The following is a 12960-nucleotide window of genomic DNA, read 5'->3' on the forward strand; positions in this document are numbered from 1 at the left end:
GGCAATCTTTGGGGCGACTGGCAGGGTGATCGAAAACCCCCACTGGCACCCGCCTTGGCTGGCCTGGGGCTTGTGGGCTGGGGGCAGCTCGGGCATTGAGCATCTACCCCCTGGTGGTCTGTGCACATCATAGTGACCGTTTGTTCTGCTGTTCAATTGATTTGCATATTAGGCTTTTATTATATACTAGAGGCCCGGTGCACAAAAATTTGTGCACTCGGGGGGAAGGGGGGGTCCCTCAGCCTGGCCTGTGCCCTCTCGCAGTCTGGGACCCCTCGGGAGATAACGACCTGCTGGCTTGGCCTGCTCCCGGGTGGCAGAGGGCAGGCCCAATCCCTAGGTGCAGCCCCTGGTCGGGCTCAGAGCAGGGCCAATTGGGGAGTTGGGGCACCGCCCCCTGTCATGCACAGAGCAGGGCGGATTGGGAGGTTGCGATGCCACCCTCAGTCACGCTCAGGGTAGGGCCAATTGGGGGGTTGGGGCACCGCCCCGTCACACTCAAGGCAGGGTCTATGGGGAGGTTGCGGCGCCACCCCCTGTTACGTACAGAGCAGGGCCAATCCAGGGGTTGGGGCACTGCCCCCTGTCACACACAGAGCAGGGCCCATCAGGGGGTTGGGGCACCGTACCCTGTCACACACAGAGCCGCAGGGCGATCAGGGGGTTGGGGAGCTCCCCCGTATCAGGCACAGAGCAGGGCTGATCAGGAGGTTGGGGCGCCTTCCCATGTAACGAACAGAGCAGGGCAGATAGGGAGGTTGTGGCCCTGCCCCCTGTCACACACAGAGCCGCAGGGCGATCAGGGGATTTGGGCGCTGCCCCCTGTCACGCTGATCCCGGTGCCGGGAGGCCTCTCGGCTCCGCGGATCCTGGTGCTGGGAGGCCTCGCGGCTCCATTGATCCCGGTGCTGGGAGGCATATTACCCTTTTACTATATAGGATAGAGGCCTGGTGCATGGGTGGGGCTGGCTGGTTTGCCCTGAAGGGTGTCCTGGATCAGGGTGGGGGACCCCACTGGGGTGCCTGGCCAGCCTGGGTGAGGGGATGATGGCTGTTTGCAGCTGGTCACACACCCTTCAGGGTGGGGGTCCCCACTGGGGTGCCTGGCCAGTCTGGGTGAGGGGCTGAGGGCTGAAGCTCCCAACTGCTCCTTTTTTTCTTTTTTTTTTAAATTCTGGGCCAGCTTTAGCGCTGGCTCCAGCTCTGAGGCCTCTGCTGCTGAAAGCAGGTATCTGGTTTGTTTGGGTTCTATAATCGAAACAATGTATAACTCTAGCTTTAAGATCCCGGCTCACTGAAAGCAGGTTTCTGGGGTTTTGTTTAGCTTCTATATTTGTTACAATGTTTCAAACTGCAGGCTCAGAGGCCGGCAAGGCAGGCGGGGAACGTTGGTTTCCTCCGTCACTAAAACAAACAAGCCTCATGTTAGTTTCAAACTGCCTGGCTGCCGGCCGCCATCTTGGCTGGCAGTTAAATTTGCATATCGCCCTGATTAGCCAATGGGAAGGGTAGCGGTTGTACGCTAATTACCATGTTTCTCTTTTATTAGATAGGACTCGTGGCCCAATGCATGGAGTGGGAGAGGGTTCCCTCAGCCCATCCTGCACCCTCTCGCTATCTGGGACCACTGGCTCCTAACTGCTCACCTGTCTGCCTGCCTGATCACCCCTAACTGTGTCTGCCTGCCTGATTGCCCCTAACCTCACTGCTTGTCTGCCTGATTACCCCTAACCTCTCTGCCTGCCTGCCTGATCACCCCTAATGGCCCTCCCCTGCCGGCCTGATCTCACCCCCAACTGCCTCTGCCTGCTTGATCACCCCTAACTGATCTCCCCTGCCGGCCTGCTCTCACCCCCAAGTGCCCTCCCCTGCTGGCCTGATCTCACCCTCAATGGCCCTACCCTGCCGACCTGATCTCACCCCCAACCGCGCTCCCCTGCCAGCCTGATTGCCCCAACCCCCTGCCAATCTGATCTCACCCCCAACTGCCCTCCCCTGCTGGCCTGATTGCCCCTAACTGCCTCTGCCTGGGCCCCCACCACCATGGCTTTGTCCAGAAGTAAGTCAGACGTCCCAAAGATGGCTGGTCGACCTGGTCTAATTAGCATATTACAGTTTTCTTAGTATAGATAGATTATATACGATAGGATTGCTTAAATGGTGGTGGGGTGGCAGAAGCCTTTTTTAGCAGGAGGAGATGCTCTTGGCAGACAAAAACACATAATCCCTATATCTGGAATGATAGCCAGCCATATGCACTATACTGCCAAACCGGTCATTAAAAAATTGAACTGCTTTCTTACACCTTACACCAAACAGCTGTTGCCCTTAAAACCCCTCCTCAACCCCCACCATAGGTTCTGTCTTTGTAGTTCACCCAGATTAGGTTCTGATTGGTTGGTTTCTATGCCAGTCAGCGTCAAAAGATCTGCCTCCTAAGCAGCCATTGGCTTCTCACACTTCACCCAGATTTGGTTCTGACTGGTTGGTTTCTATGCCATTCAGGGTCTCCAGGCCTATCTCTGGGCCTGATCAAGGAGGTGGGACTGATCAGCAGCCCCCCTGCAGAGGCCAGAGTAACAGAGGCTCGGCTGCTGGCGAAGCCTGGAGAGAAAGAGAGAGGCAATGGCTGATCAACAGCTGCCACTGAGGCTGCAGATGAGACCCTGCCTCTCTCTCTGCAGGCCTGATCTGCAGCCCCCTTTGCAGTCAGTGCTGGGTCGCTCTGCTGGCACCAGCTGCAGTCAGTGCTGGGTCACCAGTGCAACCCAGCACTGACTTCCAGTGTTCAGCTGAGCCTTCAGTTGTTGTGGACATTACGGACCCTGGCTTTTTATATATATAGATAGGATAATTTTAGATTTACAAAAAAATTGTAAAAATATTTCTCATTACTCTTCACCCAGCTTCCCCTAATGTTAACATCTTAGATAGCTATGCCATAATTCTCAAAACCCGGAAATTAATATTGATATTATAAACTAATCTACAGACCCGTTTCACATTTTATAAGATTTCCCACTAATGTCCTTTTGAGTCCATGATTCATCCCAGGATCCCACATTGCATTTAGTTCTCATGTCTCATTAGTCTTCTTAGGTTTATTAGTACTTATCAGTTTTAATATTAATTTAATATGCAATTCAATGAACTCTTCTTTAAAACATCTTACTCTTTAGAAAATACAAATATCTTTTTAGATATTCAGATTATTACCTTGAAAGAAGGATGTTTCTCAATGTATGTTATGTTCATTTAGAACCTTTCCAGGGATTTTTAAAAGTTTTATAAGGTAAGGAATAAAATTAACCACGCACCATTACTCAAATACCATTGCTGCTAAGACTTGTTGCGATTGCTTTCTTTAAACAAATAATGCAAAAAGGTTAAAAAACGTATTCTGTGTGTTTTTTATGGTAAAGTTTGAAAATAAGAAAATTGGATGTGGGTTTTGGGGTTCAAAGAACCAGAGTAAATATATGTTTTAACATCAGTAGTCATTTTTAACACTGAGCGTATCTATTAGGCATTTGAGATTATTAAATTTGGAACTCTTTAAAAATAATTTTTGTTTATATTTACAGAAAAAAATATATAAAGATCAGATGGAATACATGTTGCAGAATCATGTATTCCCTCTCTTCAGCAGTGAACTAGGCTACATGAGAGCAAGAGTAAGTTTTAATGCTGTATTAATTTATATAGTTATGTCTTATAATGAATGACTGCCTATGTGGACTTTTAAATGAAAACTTTTTAATGTTCATTTTAAAAGCCATATTTCATATTTTACCTCTGTATTATGTAAATTTTTTTCTTTCTGCTTTTACTTTTATTTATTTTATGCTGAATTTACTCTTGGACCATGAGTTTTTGTTTCTTCTGGGATATTTTTCCTTCTGTGCAAACTCCTCTTCTGGTTTGGGAACAATCTGCTCTTTTTCTGTGAGGATCACTCTATGTGGCAGGGAGAGCTCATGTATGGGTTAATCTACCCATGAGCTCTGTAAGTTCTACCCCGCATCTTGGAGCTTTGTTCACCTGGATGTGCTCAATGACCAGAGAATCTGCATCTAAACCCTTAAATTCAGCATTGCTCTCTGCATTTGTAAGCATGTGCAACAAAAATTCAGCCCTTTTTTTGGGCCACCAACCCTATGTCCGCCCCACTGTTTTGCCTGGGTACACCTACCAATTCTACCATTGTAATGATGGAATGGTACACACTGTTTCTTTAAAATGACATCCTTCAGATACTTGGTGGCTTTCGAATATACATACCTTTGATGGCCTGGGCGGTTTCATGAGTGTTCTTAAAGTGAACACAGAGATTTGAGCCTCTTGATTTGCATGATATTGTGGGGTTTTCTGATTTAAGTGATGAGCAAACCATTTTCAGAGGTCACCTCTGGCGGCTTTGGGGAAGAGCTTATGTAAATGGCTGATGTAATGTGTGCATAGTTTTCATCTGTGTCTGATAGCAGTGTCTGTCTGTGTTTTGCATTCAGATCTTGCTATCCACACAAACATCATGCAGCCAAAGAGTAAGTTGGGATCATAGTACTGGTCTAGTGTTGTCTCATTGGACATAATTTACCACTGGCCAGCCTCCAAATTCCCATACAGAACTTTGGGAATAGAGATACTGTATAGCTTTTGGAAATTTAAGCTATCTATAATAACTCACTGCATTTTTTTTAAAGGCTTGCTGGGTCCTTCACTATTTCTGTGAAGTTAAGTTCAAAAGTGACCAGAACCTGAAAACAGCCTTAGAGCTGACACGAACATGTCTCATTGATGATAGGGAAATGCCTGTGAAAGTGGAAGCTGCCATTGCACTTCAGGTGTTAATCAGCAATCAAGAAAAAGGTAAAGGGTTTATATCTCAAATAATGCAGCATTTCTCCCTCGCCCACCCCCCTTCCCTCCATAACTGCACAAGGCATAATCCTAGATACTTGACACATAATCTTTCTTTTATTTTTTTTAAATATATTTTATTGATTTTTTACAGAGAGGAAGGGAGAGGGGATAGAGAGTTAGAAACATCGATGAGAGAGAAACATCGATCAGCTGCCTCCTGCACACCCCCCACTGGGGATGTGCCGGCAACCAAGGTACATGCCCTTGACCGGAATCGAACCTGGGACCCTTCAGTCGCAGGCTGACGCTCTATCCACTGAGCCAAACCGGTTAGGGCTAATCTTTCTTTTATGTGAAAGTGTCTTTTTTACCATTTGGTGCATGTTGTATCAGGTTTTATCCTAAAATATTTTTCTTTTTTCAACTCTTACAGCTAAAGAATACATCACACCATTCATCAGACCTGTAATGCAAGCTCTTCTTCATATTATAAGAGAAACAGAAAATGATGATCTTACAAATGTAATTCAGAAAATGATCTGCGAGTATAGTGAAGAAGTTACTCCTATTGCAGTAGAAATGACACAGCATTTGGTATGTTATTTGAACCAATCATTCATGCATTACTTACCTTATAGAAAGCATTTTCACAGAGCTTACTGTATGCCAGATAACACTGTAAGCCCTTGATAGGGCTTGCCCATAACTAGAATGAGCGGGGCTAAAATTCACATCTGAGCTGTATGTCTTTACATTGCACATCCCTTTTTCAAAAAAATAAATCAAAACATTTTATTGATTTCAGAGATGAAAGCAGAGAGAGAGATCAAGAAATATCAATGATGAGAGAGAATCATTGATTGGCTGCTTCCTGCCCCCTACTGGGGATCAGTCCCACAACCCAGGCATGTGCCCTTGACTGAAATCAAACCTGGGACCCTTCAGTCCACAGTCCGATGCTCTATCTGCTGAGCCAAATCGGCTAGGGCTTTTTTGTTATTGTTGTTGTTTTTATGTTTTTTATTGATTTTAGAGGGAGAGAAACCAGAGGGATAGGAAGATAGAAACATCTGTCGACTACCTCCTCCATGCCCCACACTGGGGATCGAACCCAAAACCCAGGCATGTGACCTTCTGGTTCATAGGTCAACGCTCAACCACTAAGCCACACCAGCTGGGCATGATTCACATTTAACTGCTACCTCACACTGCATTATGATTGCCTGTTTTACTGGGATATTTTGGACCAACTTAAAGATGAAGTAGACATACTAGTTTTTAAAATGAAATTTGTTGAAACAATTTATACATGGCCTGTATAGCCCCAATCTTCTGAGAAGTAAGTAAATTATTTAAGGGTAGTAATAATAAGTATGAACATATGCCCAACAATTACCCATCCCTTTTCCCTGTACAAAGGTTTATTTAATGCAGTTTATATTTCTAAGTATTAAGGTTTCAAGAATGTAACTCATGATATTTGTAGTTGATTTAAGTAAAGGAAAAGTTTTATGAATCCAGGACCCATTTATGCTTAAAAAAACAAAAATAAATTCAGCAATGTGGAAATAGAGGGAACATACCTCAACATAATAAAGGCCATATATAATAAACCCACAACCAACATCATATTCAGTGGACAAAATTAAAACCATTTTCCCAGGATCAAGATAGGGATGTCTGCTGTCACCACTCTTATTCAACATAGTACTAGAATTCCTAGCCACAGTGATCACACAAGAAGAAGAGATAAAAGGCATCCAACTTGGAAAGGAAGAAGTAAAATTGTCATTATATACAGATTACATGTTACTGCATATTGAGAAGCCTAAATATTCAGCCAAAAAACAGGAACTGGTAAATAAATTCAGTAAAGTAGCAGGATACAAAATGTCCAGAAATCGGTTTCATTTTTGTATACTAATAATGAACTATCAGAAAGGGACATTAAGAAAACAATCCCATTTACAATTGCATTAAAAACAAAAAACAAAAAACACACCTAGGAATAAATTTAACCAAGGATATAAATGGACCTGTTCTTGGAAAATTATTAGATAATGAAGAAAGAAACTGTAGAAGATGCCGTAACCGGTTTGGCTCAGTGGAAAGAGCATTGGCCTTCGGACTGAAGGGTCCCAGGTTTGATTCCGGTCAAGGGCATGTACATTGGTTGCGGGCACATCCCCAGGAGGAAGCTGATCGATGTTTCTCTCTCATCGATGCTTCTATCTCTCTATCCCTCTCCCTTCCTCTCTGTAAAAAATCAATAAAATATATCTTAAAAAAAAAAAGAAATTGTAGAAGATACGAATAAATGGAAGCATATGCTGTGTCCATAGGTAGGAAGGATTAACATTATTAAAATGTCCATATTACTGAAAGCATTCTATAGATTCAATGCAGTTCCTATCAAGATACCAATGGCATATTTTATAGAACTAGAACAAATATTCCAAAATTTTGTATGGAACCACAAAAGACCCTGAATAGTGACAGCAATCTTGAGAAAGAACAACATTGGAGAAATCATGCTACCTGATAATAAAACTATGCTATAAGGCCATAGTAATCAAAATAGCATAGTACTCGCATAAAACAACACAGATAGAGCAATAGAACAGACTAGAGAGCCCAGAAAGAAATCCACATCTTCTTTGTAATACTTTAAGCAATAAAAAAAAAAAAAAAGAAAGAAAGAAAAGAAAAGAAATCCACATCTTTATGGTCAATTAGTATATGACAAAGGAGGCAAGAACATACAATGGGGTAAAGATAAGCCTATTCAATAAATGGTGCTTGCAAAATTGGACAGATACATACAAAAAAATGAAAATTGACTACCTTCTCACACCAAGTATAACCTCAAAATGAATTAAAAACTTAAATGTAAGACTTAAAACCATAAAACTCTTAGAAGAAAACATAAGTGGTAAAGTCTCTGACATTTCTCTTAGCAATATTTTTTCTGATATATTTCTTTGGGCAAAGGAAACAAGGAGAAAAGTTTTAAAATGGGACTACATCAAACTAAAAGGTTCGTTGTTTTTTTAAATATGTTTTCATTGATTTCAGAGAGGAAGTGGAGGGGAGAGAAACATCAATGATGAGAATCATTGATTGGCTGCCTCCAGCATGCCCCCCACTGAGGATTAAGCTTGTAACCTGGGCATGTGCCCTGACTGGGAATCAAACCATGACCTCCTGGTTCATGAGGTGATGCTCAATCACCGAGCCACGCTTGCTGGGCTAGGTTTTTGCACAACAAAGGAAACCATTAACAAAAAGAAAAGGATAACGTATTTATCAATGATACATCTGATAAAGGGTTAATATACAAAATTTATAAAGAATTAATACAACTCAACACAAAAGAAACAACCCAATTAAAAAATGGGCATAGGACCTGAATAGACACTTCTTGAAAAAGGACATACAGGTGGCCAGTATACATATGAAAAGACTAGAGGCCCTCAGCCTGGCCTGTGCCCTCTCGCAATCCAGGACCCCTCGGGAGATAACGGACTGCCGGTTTCGGCCCGATCCCCAACAGTTCAGCATCCCCCAAGATGAAGTAGTGCACGAAGCGCCTGGGGAGGAGCCTGAGTTGGGCGCTGTGCCTTCCCGCTCATCCCAGCCCTGCAGGGCCTGCTGCCGCACCATGGAAGCAGGAGAGGCTGTGCTTGCCAGCCGTGAGCCTGCTAGTAGCATTGAGAGTCTACCCTCTGGTGGTCAGTGCACATCATAGCGACCGGTCATTCGGTCACTTAGGCTTTTATATATATATATATATATATATATGCTACAGGCCCGTTGCAGGAAAATTCCTGCAAGAAATAGGGCTTCCTCGGGCCTATTCCTACAAGAAAAGGGCTTCCTGAGGCCAGAGCAAAGCAGAGAAGGGAACGAAGCCCGCTGAGATGGGCTTCACTCCCTTCTCCGCTGCTTTGGCTCCCTCCCTTCTCCACCACATCGCTCCCTCCTGTCTCCGCCGCTTCCCTCCCTTCTCCACTGCTTTGCTGCCTCACTCCCTCCCGTCCGCTGCCTTGGCTCCATTCCCTTGTCCGCCACTTCGCTCCCTTCTACAGCGCTTGGCTTCCTTCTGCACTGTCTTCAGTCTTCGCTCCGTGTCTGTGTATGCAAATTAACTGCCAATTTTGTTGGGTTGATTTGCATATCGCTCTGATTGGCTGGTGGGCATAGCGGAGGGATGGTCAGTTTGCATGTTTCTCTTTTATCAGTGTAGATAGTCTAGACTCTAGAGGCCCAGTGTGTGAAATTCATGCACAGCGGGGGGGGGGGGTAACCGTCAGCCTGGCTTGCACCCTCTCCAATCCAAGACCCCTCGGGGGATGTCCGACTACCGGTTTAGGCCCATCCCTAACTGCCTGTGCCTCTGCCTCAGACCCCGCACCGTGGCTTTGTCTGGATGGATGTCCGGAATATGTCCTGTCTAATTAGCATATTACCCTTTTATTATATAGATGCTTAAGGTCACTAATCATCAGAGAAATGCAAATGAAAACCACCATGAGATATAACCTCACACTTGTCAGAATGGCTATCATCAAGTCAATAAACAAGTGTTAGCAGGGATATGGAGAAAAGTGAACCCTTGTGCACTGTTGGTGGGGATGCAGATCAGTATAGTCTCTGTGGAAAGCAGTATGGAGTTGAAAAATTGAAAATGGAACTGCCTGTGACCCAGAAATTCCACTTCTGGGAATTTATCTAAAGAAACTCAATACTAAATTGAAAGAATATATGCACCCCTATGTTCACTGCAGCTTTATTTACAATAGTTAAGATTTGGAAGTAGCCCAAGTGCCCATCAGTAAATGAGTGCATAAAAAGCTATGGTACATTTACACAGTGGAATATTACTCGGCTGTAAGAAAGAAGGAAATGGATGGACTGGGAGAAGATTATGCTAAGTGAAATAAACCAGTCAGAGAAAGACTTATGTAGAAATGTAGAATCTACTGAACAAACTAAACAAAATAGAAACAGAGTCATAGATACAGAAAACAGATTGACACACCTGTCAGGGAGGGAGTTGGAGATCTAGGTAAAAAGGGTAAAGGGATTTAGCAAAAACCATGTAAACACAGACAACACTTATTCTCCTATATAATAAAAGGGTAATATGCAAATTGACCCTAACAGCAGAGCCACTGGGAATGACTGGTTACTATGACACACACTGACCACCAGGGGGCAGACGCTTAATGCAGGAGCTGCCCCCTGGTGGTCAGTGCGCTCCCACAGGGGGACCTCTGCTCAGCCACAAGCTAGGCTGATGGCTGCCAGTACAGCGGTGGTGGTGGGAGCCTCTCCTGCCTCCTCAGCAGCGCTAAGGATGTCCAACTGCAGCATAGGCCTGCTCCCCACTGGCAAGTGGACATCCCCTGGGGAGCGGGCTAAGCCAGCAGGTGGTCATCCCCCAAGGGGTCCCAGACTGCAAGAGGGCACAGGCCGGGCTAAGGGACTGCCCCCTGAATGCACAAATTTTTGTGCACCGGGCCTCTAGTAGTGATTATAAGAGGGAAAGGGTGGTGGAGAAGAAGGTAGGCAAGGGTAAAAGGGGGATAAATTGTGATGGAAAGAGACTTGACTGACGTTGAATGGGGAACACACTACAATATACAGATGTGTATTATAGAACTGTACACCTGAAACATAATTTTATTAACCAATGTTACCCTAACAAATTCAGTAAAAACAAAATTTTAGAAATAGTTTCCTGGAAAATTGTACATTTTTAAAGTTTACCCCTTTTTTGGTTTTTAGATAGAGAGCGAGGAAGAGAGAGAGAGAGAAACATTGATAGTAGAGGGAAATATTGATTGGTTGCCTACTGCACACCCCCTACTGGGGAATAAGCCCAAAACCTGGGTATGTGGCCTAACTGGGAATCAAACTGGCAACCTTTTAGGTTCATAGACGATGCTTAACCAACTGAGCCACTTCAGGCAGGGTTGGAAAATTATATATATATTTTCCAAATATATTTTATTGATTTTTCACAGAGAAGAGAGAGAGATAGTTAGAAACATTTATGAGAGAGAAACATCGATCAGCTGCCTCTTGCACACCTCCTACTGGGGATGTGCCCACAACCAAGGCACATGCCCTTGGCCGGAATTGAACCTGGGACCTTTCAGCCCGCAGGCCAATGCTCTATCCACTGAGCCAAACCAGTCAGGGCAGAAAATTATATTCTTTTTTTTTATATATATATATTTTATTGATTTTTTACAGAGAGGAAGGGAGAGAGATAGAGAGTCAGAAACATCGATGAGAGAGAAACATCGATCAGCTGCCTCCTACACATCCCCCACTAGGGATGTGCCCGCAACCCAGGTACATGCCCTTGACCGGAATCGAACCTGGGACCCTTCAGTCCGCAGGCCGACGCTCTAACCACTGAGCCAAACCGGTTTCGGCGGAAAATTATATTCTTAACAGCTAATTTTTCCATGTATGAGGACATTTGAATAAATGTAATATCATTCATTATGTATGTATATTGCATTTATAATATGTTGGTCTTATTATTAGTTATGACTCAGAAATTTGTTTCAAATAGTTGAATATTGCAATAACAAAACCTTGATGGTTAATATACCTGATACCTGTATTTGGGCATTATCAGCAATTAGCCAGTAATATTAATAAAAATATTCATAGTAGGGGTGGGGGGCAATGGGAGCATAAGGACACATATGTAATAACTTAATCAATAAAGAAAAATATTCATAGTATTAAACAGTTTCTGTCCTTTGCCTCATTTATTTTCACAGTTTCTCTATGAAGTTCCCAAATGAGATGTCAGGAAACAGAGGTCAAATAAGTTGTTTAAGGTCCCCCAGAAATTCACAGAAAAGTACCATTTGATTATAGTGTCCAAGCTCTTAATTATTACTGATCAATTTGGAAACATTGCTTATGTTGTTCCAGTGAGAACATTTTAAAATTAAAATTTTTAGACCAAAAAATGTTTATGCTGTTTTAATGGCAAACCTAAATTATATTCTTTTTAATCTAGGCAATGACATTTAATCAAGTAATCCAGACTGGGCCAGATGAAGAAGGAAGTGATGACAAAGCTGTTACTGCTATGGGGATCTTGAATACTATTGACACACTTCTTAGTGTAGTTGAAGATCATAAAGAGGTAAGGGATTGATCTAGTGTAAAGGGTTTAGGTTATTTCAAGCCATTCCTTATCAATTATTCTATGTTTTTTGGATGGCTTTTACATAAAATTTTGGTCATTTTCTCATGCACCTTGATTCTGCCATCTTTTAAATAGTTCCCTATTATAAGCATAAGAGTACCTTGTTTTAGGTTCCTTACTACTAGAAGGAACACGATATTTATATTACCATATCTTTACCCCAAGGCTGAGGATTTTTGGCTCCCTCTTAGGTTACCTTTTCCAGATCCAAAAGTGTGGTGATTCCTAGGAAAATAATATGCTACTTGGTGTTTCTTATCGATAAAAAAAAAAATTTTTTTTACCTATGGTAGAATACACATAACATAAAATGACCATCTTAACTATTTTTACACGTATAGTTCAGTAATATATTCACATTGTTGTGCAACCATCATCATCATCTTTGTAGTTTTCATTTATTATTATCTTTTAAAAAAGGTGTGACCTGTAAATGAATTTTTTAAATGGAATTATTGAAAATATATACAGAAAAGAGAAATATACAGAGAAAAACTATACCCAAAACTCTTTAATCACCACCAAAATGTATTAGATTTTAACATTTTACAGTATATCCTTTAGATTTTATTTCTAGTAAGAAAAACAATTTCAAATTTATGTCATTAAAGTTCTTGGGTTACCATTTCCTAATCTCATTTCTTTATTTCCTTCCCTTTGAAGTAATCACTGTCCTGAACTTGCTGTTTTAATTCCAGTGTAGATATTTATATCCACAAATTGTGCTTTCAGAATATCTACAAATTGCCTTTTGCAACATCAGATTTTAATAAATTATTTTTTATTCTTGATAATAGTAGGTAGGTAGAAGCCATATAGTTAAGCTAACTTATGATTAGCAAGTCAATTGTTTACTA

At 42.6% G+C, this 12960-nt stretch overlaps 1 protein-coding gene and 1 non-coding gene across 7 annotated transcripts in view; both read left to right on the forward strand.

The window, feature by feature from the left end:
• Nucleotides 1–12960, forward strand: part of IPO7 (importin 7) — a 63185-nt gene that overhangs the window by 40493 nt on the left and 9732 nt on the right. For 5 of the 6 annotated variants that reach the window (XM_036325333.1, XM_036325335.1, XM_036325332.1 and 2 more), the window contains 4 exons: nucleotides 3585–3674; nucleotides 4704–4869; nucleotides 5297–5457; nucleotides 11912–12040. In XM_036325333.1, coding sequence (XP_036181226.1) covers nucleotides 3585–3674; nucleotides 4704–4869; nucleotides 5297–5457; nucleotides 11912–12040 — 546 coding nt within the window. The remainder of the gene's footprint in view (nucleotides 1–3584; nucleotides 3675–4703; nucleotides 4870–5296; nucleotides 5458–11911; nucleotides 12041–12960) is intronic. The other variant, XM_036325334.1, reaches the window with a different exon arrangement.
• LOC118665554 lies at nucleotides 4444–4628 on the forward strand. The gene has a single exon (XR_004970663.1). It is a non-coding gene; the product is annotated as a small nucleolar RNA SNORA23 (small nucleolar RNA).

Source organism: Myotis myotis, unplaced genomic scaffold (assembly GCF_014108235.1).
Source record: "Myotis myotis isolate mMyoMyo1 unplaced genomic scaffold, mMyoMyo1.p scaffold_m19_p_10, whole genome shotgun sequence".
NCBI lineage: Eukaryota > Metazoa > Chordata > Mammalia > Chiroptera > Vespertilionidae > Myotis > Myotis myotis.